General features: G+C 35.4%; 1 protein-coding gene across 1 annotated transcript; it reads right to left on the bottom strand.

Moving 5' to 3' along the window:
- Positions 1-15,015: 15,015 nt before the first annotated feature.
- On the bottom strand, positions 15,016-16,381 carry LOC126660381 (uncharacterized). The gene is made up of 3 exons (XM_050353893.1): positions 15,888-16,381; positions 15,683-15,761; positions 15,016-15,183 (listed from the first exon to the last, which is right to left on the bottom strand). The coding sequence occupies exons 1-3, from the start codon at positions 16,379-16,381 to the stop codon at positions 15,016-15,018; spliced, it is 741 nt and encodes a 246-aa protein (XP_050209850.1).
- Positions 16,382-17,026: the final 645 nt, after the last annotated feature.

The following is a 17,026-nucleotide window of genomic DNA, read 5'->3' as shown; positions in this document are numbered from 1 at the left end:
AAATGTAAATTTTGATGTAATTGGATTGTATTGTTGGATTATGCTATGTAATTTGCTCGTAGGACTTCCTTTAAAAGTGGGTGATGCTTATTTTAAGGGGAAGCGCTGCTGAATTTTTATTAGAAAAAAATTTAATTAATATTTTTTATTTAATATGAGAGGTTTGCATTCGCTGACAGTCGTTGATAGCCGCACACCGTGGTTCCAACCGATCCAGGCGTTTTCCTTTCTCTTTGCCGTTCTGCCCTTCAACGAGTAGTTTTATCACTTCATTTGATTTATTTTACTTGGAATATATTTTATTTACAACATTAAACCTAAATAAACCTCGATTTTATTCCCACCGAATAAAATCGTAAACCTAGCCGTAGAGTTCCTGTCTCGTATGTTCAGGAGATTAAACGCCACGGGATTGTACATGTCGCAAGACTAGTGCTTCCGTAACTCGATCACGAAAACCATATATGTCTAGTAGCGGTAGAAAAATATTTGGTTGTTTTCCAGCGTTTGTTCTACGGGTGGATATATAGTTTATGTTTTGTAACGTTTATTCCTTGCAGAATATATAATTAGCGTTACAACGCATATACTCCCTCCGTCCCATTTTAGAAGTCCCATTTGACTTTACACACAGATTAAGAAAACATTAATTATCCTTGTCTTTGTATGTTTTTCCATGTTTTGCCCCTATTAATGATAGTGGAATTTTCCATAGAACTCTTTTAAGATAACTAAAAGAAGGGTAAAATAGGGTATTCATTGGAAAAACATTCAAAAAATAGTAATGGGACATTTTAAATGGGACATCCCAAAATGGAATATGAGACTTCTTAAACGGGACGGAGGGAGTACTAAATATCGCACTATAGGAGAACGACGCCGGAAGGCTGCCGAATATTTTTATCCGTTACTAGGCATATATCGTAGCCGAGTTATGGGGCGCCAGTATTGTGAATGAGATAGGGCCCTCCTACCTTTTTAGCAGTCAATTACATTGACTTTACTTATCTCGAGTGAAAATCCAACCTCTAATTATCCACGCTACAGAAATAAAGACAGAACGCAGTTGGATGTACAAGAGCCACACAGACGGGTTGCTAACCACAGGGTATAAGGACCATGTGAAGGAGTTTGTCCGGTTTGCATTTCGCCATCCCGCTTGTATGAGTGGAGTGCAGATTAAATGCCCCTGCCTTAAGAGAGGTTGTTGATATACAAGCCATCGATATGTCTATGAAGTGGAATTCCATATTTTGAAGAATGGGTTTGTGAAAGGTTACCAAGTATGGTTTTTTTCATGGCGAGAGGACCGTTTTGAATCTCCTTCCCCTTGCACAGTGACCAAAGTATGATGTTGAGTTTGACAATGAAAATGAGGGGCCGGGTGAGTTAAGTTCCGCTCAAAGAATGATTCTTGATGTTGCCGGTCCATGAAATAGCGTTCCCGGAAGATGAGCTCCTGAATTAAGAAGCTCATAAAGTTTAAGATATGATGCGTGTGGCCGAAGAAGACATATGGCCTGGGAATAGCAGACACTCTCCATTTTCTGCATCTGCTAAAGTGATGGACATCAAGTATCGACATCAGGGTTGAGTAGCATTAATAGACGACATCAGCGGATTGATACAAGAGCTCCTCCCGGAGGACAACAAGATGCCAACGAATTTTGCTAAAATTAAGAAACTTGTTAAAGGTTTGGGTGTATGATTTACTGGGGGAGGACGCGGGTCTAACACACTGCAAAGTTTGTAATTACACCTGGTGGAAACCTGTTATCCAAGGAAAATCCGCAAGAAGAAAGGCTAACGTGCCACATAGGAAAATGTTATGTTTTCCAATAACTCCGAGGCTACAGAGGTTGTACGCTTTGTAAGCCACTGCCCGACATATGACGTGGCACGCATACCACGAGATGGATGGTGACAAGATGTGCCACCCGTCTGACTCTCCGGCCTGGAAACGTTTTAGTGAGCTGCATTTTGATTTTACCGATGGAGTGAGAAATATCAGATTAGGCTTATGCTCCGATGGGTTTCAGCCATTTACCAACTTCGGGCAGCAGTATTCCTCGTGGCCGGTGATTTTGACGCCGTACAATCTCTCCCAAGGCTTGTGCATGAAGGATGAGTTTATGTTTTTGACGGTTTTTGTCCCGGAGCTTAGAAATCCGAAACACCAAATGGATACCTTCCCACATCCGTTGATTGCAGAGTTGAACCAACTATGGAAATGTGGAGTCCAGACATACAACGTTCATAAGCGTCAGAATTTCCAACTGAAAGCGGCTCTTATATGGTCAATTAATGATTTTCCCGCTTATTCTATGTTGTCTGGCTGGAGCACTGCTAGTAGAAAAGTTTTCATGCACTGCATGGAAAACACGGATGCATTCACACTGGATAAAAGTGGTAAACAATCGTAGTTTGATTGTCATCGCAAGTTTTTGCCTGCGACTCACCAATTTCATCGGAATGTTACTGATTTTCGAAAAGGAAAACAAAAGAGCAAAAGTTTTACAGGGGTGAGAACTGGAGATAAACTTTTAGCAGAGGTGGACCGTCTGGGGCTTAAGAAGGCATTTTAGCCTGGTGCTAAAGATACTAATGCATTATTGTCAAAATATCATGGATGGAATAAGAAAATTATTATCTTGGATTTGCCTTATTAGAGAACGAATGTCATTTGTCACAATCTCAATGTCATGCACATTGTGAAAAATGTCTTCGATAACGTTTTCAATACCATGCTCAATGTCCCCTGGAAAACAAAAGACCATGAAAAATCCTGGGAAGAGTTGCACAACATCTGTGATCGGCCAGAGTTAGCTAAAGATCCGGCAACGGGGAGATTTTTAAAAGCAACATATGCTTTGGATAGGGATTCAAAACGAATTTTGCTTGAGTGGATACAGAAAATAAAGTTTCCAAACAGGTACGCGTCAAACTTGTCCATATGCGTAGACCTAAACGGTCTGAAAATGGATGACATGACTGCCATGTTTTTATGCAATGACTTCGGTCAATGGCGCTTCGAGAGCTTTTTCCGAAAAACGTGTGGGAGCTTTTAATGGAGTAAAGTATCTTCTTCCGGAAGTTAACATCCACGTCACTGTCATATGGAAATTAAGATCCCAAAAATATTGTGCAAGCTGGAACGTATATTCCCTCCCATCTTTTTCGACACTATGGAGCATCTCCCCGTGCATCTTCCATATGAAGCTATGATGGCCGGACCGGTTTAGTATTGATGGATGTATCCATTTGAAAGGTAATCAATTTATTAATGGTGTTTTCTCGTACCCATTTGTTCAATATATATAATTATAGGAATTGCTTACCAATATTAATATTCGGGCACATATATTTGAGGAAATTGAAAAAAAAAGGTCACCTATAAAGGCAGAGTGAAAGGAAGCATTAGTAGTGGATATCTCAAGGAAGAAATCGCTAAATTTGCATCCTAATATTTTTCCGAAGGTGATCTGATGTTACCCGCGCGGTTGGAAAGAAATGAAACTTGTGATATGGATATCGATGACGATGTCGACAGACTGGGAAATTTTTAAACCGAAGGGCAAGCCGTTGCGTGGTAGCGGTAAGAGATATCTAGAAGACGATGAGATCATCGCTGCCCGGACCTATGTTCTTCTGGATTGTCCCGAAATCAAAGCTCACTGAAAGTAAGCATTTATATGTGGGTGAATTACATATATAATCACCACCTTTACACGAAATCGCAAAAATAACACGACCTTTAAAACGTGTCAATTGCGGGCATCACCTTTCATTTCTTTTCAAAAACAGCATCGACACGTTTTTAGGTAAAATTTTGCTAGCTTGGACATCCGATCGGAGTGCCACGTGTCATGCCACGTTAGCAAAAATGCCACTAAAAATGTGCTCATGTTGTTTTTAAAAAGAAATGTAAGGTGGTGCCTTGAATTGCAATATTTTAAAGGTCGTGTTATTTTTGTAATTTCGTAAAAAGGTGGTGATTTTATATGTAATTAACCCTTTATATATAGTGTAATCTTTCACATATTTTCAGTATATGGTTTAATTTGGGCCTCTTCCAAAGGAACCGTGAAATAAGCGAAATAGAAATTAAAAGAGTGCTAGAAAGGGACTTTGCCTCTTGGTTCGAACAATATGTAAGTATTTTCAAAATTCTTTAATTTTTATAATAAGGTGTTATAAATCTTATAAATTTCTAATTCCCCACTTGTGAAAGATCCAACTATGTGTACCAATACGTTCATTCTGAGTCTCGCAAAAGGGGCCATGTAGAACGATCACCACATATAAGGGATACTATGCAAATGGCTTCAAATTTCTTACTCAAGAATATGGACAGGATCAACTTACAATAAATAGCAATGTCTATGTAAGGGGAACAGAATATGTCGAGGGAAAAATGACTTTTATGGAGTGTTAACGGACATAATTGAGTTAGAGTACCCAGCTCTACCAATGAAGAAGACCGCTATATTTAAATGTGAATGGTTCAACCCTACGAATATGGGCACAAACACTAACAATCGATACAACTTGGTAGATGTTAATCACAGACAGAGGTACAATAAATACGAACCGTTCATCTTGGCAGAACAGGTCGACCAAGTTCATTACCTGCCATATCCAAGTAGAAGACGGGATAAACAAAATTGGTGGGCAGTTTGCAAGATTACGGCACGATCAGAACTTGACATGCCCAATGCAATTATCTCGGCCTTCCAAGACGACATCGAAGAAAATCCCCTTATCGTTGAAATGAACAAAAATCTCGCAAATTTAACTGACCTAAATGAGATGGCCGACGAAAATGCGTTGCAAATCGCTCCTGCTGAAGGAATGGAAGATGACATTCCGCCATCCTCATTAGACGAATATGAAGAAGAACTCGACTGATGTGTTAGATAGTTTTGCAGTTTTTATTAGTTGTAGTTCAGTTATCATGTTGTAATGAATTAGTTAATTATTTATGTTAACTAAATGTGTTTCATACTAACGGTATATTAAATTAAATGTATTTTTTTACGATATATAAATTTTTTAACTATATGTGGAACGATACATATTTTAATATGTTTGAACGTATGAGAGGGCATGGTGGTTCAGGTGATACGACTAGTGCGGGTCGTGGACAAGGCCGATCAGCTCGAGGTCGGGGACGGGGTAACCCAGCTGTGGTCGCCCCTGCGGAGGACAGCCCTGTTGAGGGCCAGCAGCAAGAGGTGGAGGCCGCAGCCCCTGTTCAGCTGTCAGCCTGGGGAGCGCCCTACAGTGTTGTTTGCCCAGAGGAGGGCACGGTGTTTCCCAAATGCTAGCAGGTAAGAATGTAAATTGTTAATTTAAATTTTTTGTTTAGTTGTTTTATTATAGAAACTATATTTTTTTAAACCATTGGGAGAGGCTGTGGAACTCAAGACCAGTCTCCCAGTCTATGCAGGAGATCTTCAGAAAGTGCTGGTTCGAGAATGGCCGAGCCTGGCGGTTTTTGACTGCTGAGGAGACGGATTACTACCGGGATGAGTTTAAGGTGATAAATTGTTAATTTTAAAGTTTGAAATTAGACTAACGCAAAATTACTAACTCAAACCTGTTGTTTAAGTTTTGCAAAAGGAGTACTCGCGGGACGAGGCGGCTTACAGCGATAACATCATCAAAAGGGTCTTCATGACGCATGCTGCCAAGCGATACAAGGACATCATTCACAAGATGAGGCAAAAGTACGCAAAACATAGCTCGGTGAGCGCGGAGATCTGGGCTGCCTGGAAGGCCTTCTAGCGTCAGTGGACAAGAAGAAGAAGTCTGATATAGCTCGCGCTAATCGGATGAGCGAGCCTGTAGAACTCGGCTCCGGCCCAATACGCCATACAGGGGGATCCCGTTCCGCCATATGGATATGTTGGTTTGTTTTCGGAGTTCTATTTTATTTAGATAACTGCAACTATTTTTTTTTCTGGTGAACTAACAAATATTTTTCTTTTAGGCAGAAGAGCTCGGCCGCAAGCCGACCGTAACGGAGCTGTATACTCGCATGCACTCCACGAAAGCTGATAAGGTTGTAATGGTAGATAAGAGGGTCCAAGACATGAATGTAAATCGTAAACTTATATAGTCTTATTAATTGGTTAGTTTGATTAAGTGTTAGATTAAGTTAATTAGTTTAAAATTTGTTTGAATTTAAACTGTAATTGCTAGATTAGGTTTGTTAACAGCCGGTGGGTTTTATATTAAATGTATATGTTTAAAGGTTGTCCTTCAAAAGTGGATGATGATCAAATTTTAGAGGAACTGCTGCCGAAATTTCGTTAGAAATTATACTTACGTTTCATATGTTATGCGTTTTTAGCCGTTAACTGATATATTTTTCAATCTTTCTGTAGGATGCGATTGCTTGGAGATTCGCTGATGCATCCCAGCCGCTGACTGGAGATGGTAGTTCCTCGAGCACAACGGACGTCAACAAGAAGCGAGGGCGTCAACAAGAAGCGGCCCGTCTACGGGTTGAGTTCAGCGACTAGTGCGTACGTTGATTCGGCGGCGACCAACAGGGCGAGGGCCAGCTCCACACAGTCACAGCGGGCTGACGAGGAGGTTGAGCGGCGTGTGCAGGCCGGGATCCAAGATGGACTGCACCAGATTACCGCCGAGGTGGAAGTTCTCCATGTTCAGCAGGCGAGCGCCGAAGAGAGGATGGCCCAGCTTGTTCAGGCTGAGCTGGCAAAGATGATGCAGACCCTTCCTCCGTAGTATCGCCCACCCCAGGGCCTTCAGACGATGACGACACTCCGGCTTAATAGTGTCATGTTTGTATTTCTGACATTTTGTATTTTATCGTTTTATACATTTTGTAGTTTATCGCTTTATACATTTCATGTGCATATGTAAACTATTACATATTGATATATCAAAGGTTTTTTTTTCGGAAATTGTGTTTCAATGTGAATTGTAATTACTATGTTTATCAAGTTTCAATCGACTGGAAAAAACAGGAAAAAGTGCGGAAACCGGAAAAATTCTGCCGGAAACTGGTCTTGATTTGCGACAGACATTTAGCAATTAGCGATAGACAGTCCGTCGCTAAGTGTTTCTGTAAGGAGACCAGACATGTATCCGTAGCTACAATTTCCATTTGGCGACAGACGTAATCTGTCTCCAATATATTCTTATCCATCATCAAATCGTCTCCCTTGTCATTTTCTAGGAGACGATTTGGTGATGGAGATTTTGGGAATGGCGACGGTTTTTCCGTCACCAAGTTTGCGACGCCCTGGTCGCAAACAAGATAGCGACCAGAGCTTTGGCGACAGACAGTTTCCGTCGCCATTCCGTCGTCAATCATGATTGGTGACGAAATTGAGGTGATTAGCGACAGAAAATTCCATCGCTAATCATTTGTTCCCCAGTAGTGTATGTTTATACTTTGGGTTTGATGCTATGAATATTCATTGGATTGGTGAATCAAATGTTGGTTTTTTTGGCATGAAACGCATATGTATACATTGGTTTTGTTTAATTGTTGTCTTGGGGTTATAATTGTTGTTCATACATGATATAGGGCTGTTGTTAATGTCTTAGCATGTCGATATTGTTTAAAATTGTTGGATAATCAATTAATGGTGGTTATATGTAAGTTTTGCAATGTTGTGCCTTCTATATTGTTGAATTGGGTTCTTTATTTCAAATCTGAATTTGTGGATTTAAATGCATATTCAAATCCTTCTTAAACCTATTTAAGTGTTTTGGAACGCTTGTGTCTACCTTGTGTGATTTGGCCGATCTTGGCTAGTATTAAGCGTGTTGTATAAGTGAATCGTTGTTATTAAGCTATGATTCAGTTTCATGTTTTCAAATGAATGTTGATTTGATTTAAAGGTTTCGGATCTGTAATTTGGTTATACTTTGGCATCTTTGGGTCAGGTTAGATGGGAACAAATCCTCATCAATTCCAAAAATAATCTTATACATATTGGTATGAAAGGATTTCAGATTTTAAAGGTTTTTAACTAGTAAATGTAAATAATATTATGAACTCATCTTAGTATATCTAACCCCGTTGTTTTCCCCATTTTGAGGATTATGATTTTGAGCGCGTCTGATTGATCTCCAGCTTTCATTATTATGTGGAGGTCTACTTTTGGTTTTAAATAAGGATAATCATTCTTTTAAAACTCTTAAACCGTAGTAGTACTAGATTTTGACTTTAAAGCTTTTATAGATTGGTTACTTTGTCGGATTATTCCGACTGTTATGATATTTCTGTTAGCAAATTTTTAATATATACTTTGGATATTTGATTTATATATATAAGGCATGTTATTGGAGTCTCGAATTTGTGCCGAGCATTTTATTTGTATGTTGTGATATAAACTGCTAGATTTAAGGTTGGAGTCTCGGTTGTCCCCCGAGAATTGATTTTTATGCAGGTTGTATGTGTTTGTTTATTATCCGAAAAGTTAGTTACGTGTTTTGATACAACCATACTTATACTCTAGTGCTGGTTGCGATCTCTGAAATTGGACCTGACAATAAGTTTATGAAGAAAATTGATATTTAAAAAAATGTATGCTCATTATTGGGTAACATCACCTGAGGGATCAGATGCAAAAACGGAATAAATTTAAAAGAAAATGATACTAAACTGATTTTAAACTAACATATTGTATTAATTGATCATATTGTATTAATTGATCATTACTTATAAGTTATAAGTATAGTTATAAGTAACAAATGGTCACTTAAGTTAAAATAAAAAACAGTGTAACAGTAGCCTGCCATGAAAAGGCCAACATCGGAATGTTTGGCTTCATCCTTGTGTCTGGATTCAAAAGAGCATTAGACATTAAAAAATAAATACCTCTTTACCAAAATAATATTTAGTTTAAAATATTATCTGGAATGACTTTTAATCTTTTATTTGGGCCAATTTTGGCTTCTGCTGTGGACATTAACTACGTAATGCTTTGCGATTAAAAACGTCTCCTGTCTGTCCCTTTGTCTTTCTCTTCTTCAATTGCTATAATCGAAGTACTTAAATGGCAATATGTCCCCTCAATTTATAAGGAATGGATAATTAATATATAAATTAATTTTGTGGGCAAATCAACATACGATCTTGGTGATTATGGGTAATTTGCCCCATATTAATAATTTGTCCCTTTAATTTATGAGTTAATTGTATTTTAAATTGGTAATTTGCCCCCTTAACTTATAAGTTAATTTGCCGAAATGGGCTAATTACCCATAATCATCAAATTTGTATATTAATTTGTCAATAAAATTAATTTATGTGTTAGTTATTCATAATTTATAAATTAAAGAGACAAATTGCTACTTAAGTCATAATCCAAACATCAAATTCAAAGCCAAGGGCTTTGGCCGGTCCAATCTGGTTTCAGTTAGGTCTAAAGAGTTGACCAGGTTAGTGCCGAGATCATTACACTGAATAAATTAGTAATATTTGTTTTAGAACTAAATTGAGGGTATTAAATTTTTATGGTTACTAAATTTTAACTTACACTTACTGAAAAACAATGCTAACTTATTGATATGTTTAGCGTTAAAAGTTACGTCACTTAAAAAATATTTTTTTTTAAATAAATTTATATAGTTTAGTATTTAAAAAAAAAAATAGTCAATGATCTTTCTAAATTTATATTTAAAATTAAATAATATCGCACGACATTTGGTAAAACAAAATTATAACTTTAATTACTAAATAAATAAAATTTCAAACTAATATATATTTCATACCTATGTGAAAGTGCAATAGCTCCTCTTCTTGCTAGAACGTCATTCGAAGATATCCAATCTCGAGAAAGCAACCATATAAAAAAAACTATATCCGTGGTGGTATTTTTTCCTTCCAAATCCGAACAGTCAGAAAGCTAACTTCAGAATGAGGTTTAGCAAATACATTAAACCAAAGATCTTTCATTGAAGCAGCTGTATATGACTGATTCTGGTGCCAAAAACTAATACGGGACTGTTTGCATAGCCGTTGGAAGAAGCTGTAAAAGAGCAGTAAACTGAGCTTGTTCATCGATTCTAAGCCGTCTTTTCCAAGTAAAATGATGAAACCCTAGTTGTTCATGATTGAAGAATGAGGAGACCAGTCCTTGTTTATTTCTGCACAGCTGAAACAAATTCGGAAATTGATTAAGAAGTGAAGCAGATAACCAGCAATCCAACCAAAAACGGGTAACACTTCCATCACCCAGCTCCAAGGAAACCAAACTCTTAAAACAGTTCCAAACCCGTTTGTTCTTAACACAAGAAAAAACAATCCCTTTTCATAGGTGAGACATGTTCCCGACATTATTTGATTCAAGATCAGTCCATGAAGAAATTTTGGAGCTGCACGCCACAATAGAATACCAAATAGAATTACTGTCAGAATTCATTAATTTCCAAAGCCATTTCAGAAGCAAGCACTGGTTCTTAATACGCAGAGGCGTAATATTAAGACCTTAGGAAGTACTTGGGAAAGAAATATCACTCCATGCAACTTTACTAAATCCTTGGCTATCCGTTCTACCGCTCCATAAGAATCTTCTCATTATTCACTCAAGAATAAGAACAACCAACTGAGGAATACGCAAAAAGGGAAAGTAATAAATAGGTAAACTACAAAGCACAGACTTAACGAGAACAAGTCTACCTGCAGGTGAAAGAAGGTTTCCTCTCCAAGAAGATAATTACGAAGAAAAATTCGAGATAATCGGGTCCCAAGATTTAGCACCAACTGCTCTCTCCGAGAGAGTAAGATGGGAAGCTCCTCAATTTTACAATTCAGAATATCTGACGCTCTAGATAAGGAATCTTGATCAACATTAATACCAATAATAGAAGTTTTTTGGTAGTTAATATTCAGGCTAGAGATTAGCTCAAAACATCTCAGAATACACAGAAGATTCTCAATCATTAACAGATCATTAGGGACGAATAAAAGAGTGTCATCGGTGAATTGCAGAATAGAAATAGGATCCTCCAAATCATCAACTTGAACACCTGATAAAAGACCCCAGTTGCTAGCTTTAATAAAAATAGCTCGCAAAATTTTCCACAGCCAAAACAAAAAATATAGGCGAAATAGGATCTCCCTGACGAACACCTTTTCCATAAAAAAATTGTCTGTTGGACAACCATTGAGAAGAACTGAAAGCTGAGCTGAATTGAAGAAGAAGGAAACTCAAAAGATCCATTGCTATAAAAACTCATTTGTCGAAGAGTTTGCAGAATAAACTGTCAGGCTGTCACCAATCTGTCGGTAATTTGGCGACGGAAATAAGGCCCAATAAACTTTTTTCTCTTTCATCTTATCCAATGAAAGGTGTTTTTGTCATTTTACCACTAGACATGATTCACATGTTTTTAAGAATTTATAATCAAATGAATTCAAAAGCCCATCTTTTTAAAATTTTGAAATGGATTTCTTATTTATATAGCTTAAAAGACAATGCTAGAAATAAGCGTTTAAAACAATTGACTTAAAACTTTTTTGTATGAATGTTATAGATTGACCTTTTGTTAGTGTTTTCGACGTTAAAGGCCTAATCACTCAAAAATCCCTCAGCTTTAAACTTTTTTTCAATTCCACCCCGACGTTGAAAATTTGTCAATTTTACCCACTTTTAATTTTTCCGTTTTCAATTGTACCCCAATATTTTAATTTTTGTTAATTTTTTTACTTAAATGATGAAATCATTCAATTAATTAAGTCTAAACATGAAATTAAATTCTTTTTTATTCAAAAAAGTACAAATAAGTCCTTTATTTTTAAAAACTAACTAAAAACCATAATCAAATTAACACTAATTTAAATTCTTAATTAATTTAACTAAATTTAAATAAATTTAAAAAATATACAATTAATATATGCGAGACATGGAGAATGTTTTAAACAAATTTCCACACGCAAAAGACATTAATTTAATTTTTCAGGGTACAATTGAAACAAAAAAATGCAAAATAGGGTAAAATTGACAAATTTTCAACGCCAGGGTATGATTGAAAAGGGGCTAAAAGGTCGGGGTTTTTTAAGACATTAGGCCGACGTTAAAAACATAATGACCACTAGTGGATGAATCATATCCATAAATACTGTTATTATGAGACATACTGCATTTATTATTTCTAATAATATTCAAAATCATCCTTGTTCAAATCAAAAACATAAATAATAAATTTAAAGACCGGATAAATAAAAAATGTACTGAAAGTTCAGGAACCACATAAATTTCAGAAACAATATTCATTTCATACATTTTAAACCATTGTTTTAGACCTTGTAAGAGCGTTGATATATGGATGATTAAATATTTTGATTAATTAATAATTTATAGTAAAAATATGAGGATCAAAATTGACATAATATTATAAATGAGTTATATCTTAAATAATATAAATGCTGGATAGCAATTTATTATTCGATTATTCTCACAAATGCTCTGTCCTTTCCTAATTATCAAAAAAATTGACATGATAATGGCGCTTAGTAAAACTGAAATGACTGGAGATTAGAGTCGGCTACAAAAAGTGAACCCTTATTGCTCCATGCAGTGTGCCAACATTTGATTCTACTACATATTCTCGCATGTTGTTGAATTTTTGACGTCTTCGATAGTGACAGAAGCCACATAAATTCATTATATAGCCATATAATGCTCCGCAGAGCCAAGAGAGCTGCTGGGTGTACAATCAATATATATAAAATTCAATATTAAATTCTTAATTATTTTCAAATTTTTGAGGTAAATATAAATTTAAGCCCTATAAAAAAATTGTAAAATTGTTTTAAATTTCTGAAGAAATAATAAAATAATATATTTTATGAGTAATTTAATTAATTCAGCTTATGATGAAGTCAAAATTTCTGAATAAAACCTGGATTAAACTAAAAAAATCAACAATAATTAAATTAAATTAATTTTTTTATTTTTTCATTTCATTTTTTATGTATTTTTAATTTTTTTTATCCACCACGAGTCGCCTCAATTGATCATAAGTGTGAACAGTAAGTATGAGACTTAGAGAATTCAGGTTCGAATCTCATATTTTACAAATGAGACTTATTGGAAGTATTTGTGAATAAGTTGTTAAAAGACTCGCATTAAGTGAGAGGTCCGGGTGGTAGAGTTTTGAAACTAACAGGTAGTCGGCTTCCGCCGGAAGTTCCCTTGTCAAAAAAGAGTATTGTACATTTTTTAAGCAGCATGGTGTCCTCTTAATTACCGATTATCTAACTAAGTTTGTTTATATTTTTTCAATCAGATTATTTAATAAATTAGTAATATATAAAAATCTCAGTTTCCAATCAGATTACATTTACATTATTACCAATACTGAAATTTAACAAGTTCATAGAAAACGATGCAGGTTGAGCTTGACAAAGACGTATTAACATAAAAAATGATAAACTCTATCTTCAATATACCGTCCAAAATCATGTCATCGCGTGTAAGAGCTTGTCATCACGTTCTATGAAAATGCATGAACTTGGTTAAGCATACGTTTGATGTGGTAACCGACTAATACATCATCAATTAAATTCAATCATAAATTATTTAATTTTAAGCCACGTTGATAAAAAATATGTGAGACTCTGAAAAATATTTATATTAAAAGCAAACTACTTTAAAATTCCTCACGTTTATTATAATTTACAGTTTGACATCCTTTATTTGAAAATCAAACGATTTGATACCTCAATTTTGATTTTATAAACTATAAGGTCTTTCTGTTAAATATAGGTACTAAATCGTTAATTGTATGAAATGTGAGATACCAAATCGTTTAAAAATAAAATACCAAGTGATTTGTATAATTAAAACTGAGATATCAAATCGTTTATATAATTGAAACTGAGGTACCAAATTATTTAAAAGTAAATTTTAAATTATTAACGGAAATAACAGAAGGGCCTTATAATATACAAAATCAAAACTGAGGTACCAAATCGTTTAATTTTCAAATAAGGATATCAAACTGTGAATTATGATAAACGTGAGGGGTCATAGAATAATTTGCTATTATATTAAATTAGATTCCCATGTAAGAATATTAGCTATTCACTTATCATACAATATGGCAATGATAAATATGATTACCGATCAGTATATATCATATGAATTTTAATTAAATTAAATATTTTTAATTAATAATATTCATTAATTTTTATGAATAATAATTACATTAAAAACGACAAAAGCAGCAAAACCTAAACACTTAGCTTCGCGCAAAAAAACAACTCACAAAGAAGTAAATTAAAGGCGTAGAAAACAGAGAAAAAAGGAATAAAATTACAAATCCGAGAAGGCTAGAATACAAAATGGATTTCTAATTCATGTCCGAATAAGGGAATTTCCTATCACAAAACTTACAAAGAAAAATTGTCCTTGTAAAACAACTAAAGATCACATCCTCATTTGCCGAGCTTTTATTTTGAAAAATTCTACCGTTTTGGCACTTCTAAATTTCCCAAACAATAAGACAACCGAAAATTTACCAAAGCCTCTAATGACGACTCAACGGGATGAGGCTCTTCCACTGAATCGTGAACTCCACAAACGAATAAGGAGCTACCCAAACAATGTCCAGCTTTTCAAGAACAATATTTCATATACCCCTTGCTAAAGTACAATGAATAAAAAGGTGCTCTTGTGTTTGTACCACATCATAGAGAGAACACAAATAAATTTCCACTCGAATAATAGAGCGCCTCACAAAAAAATCAAGCGTAGGAACTCTTTCATGTAAAACAATCCATAAAAAGAACTTAATCTGTGGTGAAATTTTAGAATTCCAAACATGCATATACGGAGGATAAACTCGGTGGCAATACATACCATCTTCATCATTTATTGATACATTCGTATCCAATCTTGACATTCCTATAATCTGGGTGATCTAGGCAGCTTCAAAAATTGTTGGAGCAGTCTGACGTGCTTCACCAGCAGGTAAAACATGGACCTGTTAAATAATAGAGTGGCGAGCATTCTGAAGAGAACGCTAGGCATATGAAAAACGCCCAGGCCTAGCAGCTCCTCCAAAAGAAGCAGTCACTCCTTGCCTTGAACCATTAATAACAACTGCATTATTCATAAAATCGCGATAAAACGACAAAATGAAGCCGGGTTGAAAATCATAGCAGTTGTGTTCCGCAACAACTAATATTTTCTATGCAAATTTCGAGTAAGAAGACCGAATATGATCTGTAAATCACCTAAAAACAACTCATTACCCTATAATCTACGTCTCCACCTCAAACCCTCAATCCCAACATTCACAATAGTATATTGTTTTTTTATTAAAAAGATTATAGAGACGGGAAACATAAGAGATTTCAGGACATTACTCATCCAATCTTCATGCCAAAGTGAAACTGAATCTTCGGCACCAACTTTGATTTTTATGTTTGAAATAAAAACACTCAAACCTTCTAAATCATTACAACAAAGATTTCTAATACCTTTTCAAATAAAAGACAATTTCTCCACATCACCAAAAATAAGAAAATTCCAGTCAATCATAAAGGAGCAATTGGACCAAAGTGAATCAACATTATTAGTCCTTAACTTTCAAACCCATTTAAATAAAAGACTCTGGTATCGAATACAAAGATTTAAGATTCCCAGACCCCTTTCTCAAAATCTTGACATACAACCTTCAAAGATACCTTACTTAGAATACAGTTAGAAATATCTCCCTTCAACAAAAAACGCATCATGTATGATTCTAGTTGTTTCTGAACCGCTCTTAGCATACCAAACAAAGACATAAAATAAACCAGGACATTGTACAAGACAGATTTAATAAGAATTAATCTGCCTGTAGGGGACAGAAGGGAACCCTTCCATAAAGGCAAACACGACTTGAATCACTCGACCACATGATCCCACGAGCCATAAGCAAGCTTTCTATTAGACAGAAGAAGACCAAAATATTTAATAGAAAAAGAATCAATCTTGCACCCGACTTTTTGCAACGCCAATAATAAATATGCCTCATTAACATTAATACCCATAATATAGCTTTTATGGAAATTAATCGTTAAGCCCGAAATCAACTCGAAACAATGAAGAATCCGTGTTAAGTTCCCTAGCTGCTCAATATCAAAAGGTAGGTAAAGAATAGTGTCATCCGCAAATGACAACATCAAAATAGGCTCGTGATTAGCTGAATAACTAAAACCTTGCGTGAAGCCCAAATGCCTTGATTTATCTAAAATGCGCTTCAAACATTCTACGACAATAAGGAATAGATATGGCGAAATACGATCAACCAGGGTGCCATTCACCAGAACAGCTGTGGCCGTTGACGATAAACTACGGGATGTCCACGCGGTCCATTTATTCGGAAACTTCATACAACGCATTATCGAAGAACAGATAGTCTCAATCAATGCTATCAAATGCTTTATGGAAATCAAGCTTTACAACAAGTTTCTCCTTCCTTCTAGTAGCAATACGAATAAGTTCATTTGTAATTATAGAGCACTCTAAAGTACTTATGCCCTTTAAAAATTCATGTTGGCTTTCTGAAATCACATTAAAAAGTAAAGGATCGCGTGTCCTTAATATTCATTGATAAATTATTATTTTAGGTTGAATCTATTCTAGAGTCCTTAGACTATATTAACTTTTATTTTACTTAATTCTTAATAAATGTTTAATATTTAAATAGCCGTTTATCAATTTATTTTCTACATATTTGATCCTTTTAGGCATGATGGATTCGGTCCAAGATCGTCTTGTCTTTCGGGTCCTTCATGACAAACTTGATACTTAGGTAAATTTCGAGTAGTTACAAGACAAATAATGTTAGATAAGATCTCGGGACTTTCGTCCGAAATCCACACCAAAGCTTAAGTTAGTATTTATCCCCATATAAGAAATTACTATATAAAAGAGGTATTAATGCTTAACTTTCTATAGTAATAGGTTGGCTTGCCTTTATATAAAGACTTGTTGAGTAAGTTTCCTTATAAACTAGCAATGTGGGATTTTGGTACAAAGTGGTC

Source organism: Mercurialis annua, linkage group LG1-X (genome assembly GCF_937616625.2).
Source record: "Mercurialis annua linkage group LG1-X, ddMerAnnu1.2, whole genome shotgun sequence".
Lineage (NCBI taxonomy): Eukaryota > Viridiplantae > Streptophyta > Magnoliopsida > Malpighiales > Euphorbiaceae > Mercurialis > Mercurialis annua.
The sequence above is the reverse complement of the archived record's forward strand: the minus strand, read 5'-3'. Positions and strand labels throughout refer to the sequence as shown.

Excerpts from the sequence above, each read along its gene's own strand:
- LOC126660381 (XM_050353893.1), bottom strand. The coding sequence starts at position 16,381 with ATGCGTTGTATGAAGTTTCCGAATAAATGGACCGCGTGGACATCCCGT. Across the intron at positions 15,762-15,887 it reads TCGTGGGATCATGTGGTCGA|AGCGGTTCAGAAACAACTAG; the intron begins GTGATTCAAGTC and ends TGGTATGCTAAG. Across the intron at positions 15,184-15,682 it reads CTAACTGTATTCTAAGTAAG|AAAATATTAGTTGTTGCGGA; the intron begins GTATCTTTGAAG and ends AAATTTGCATAG.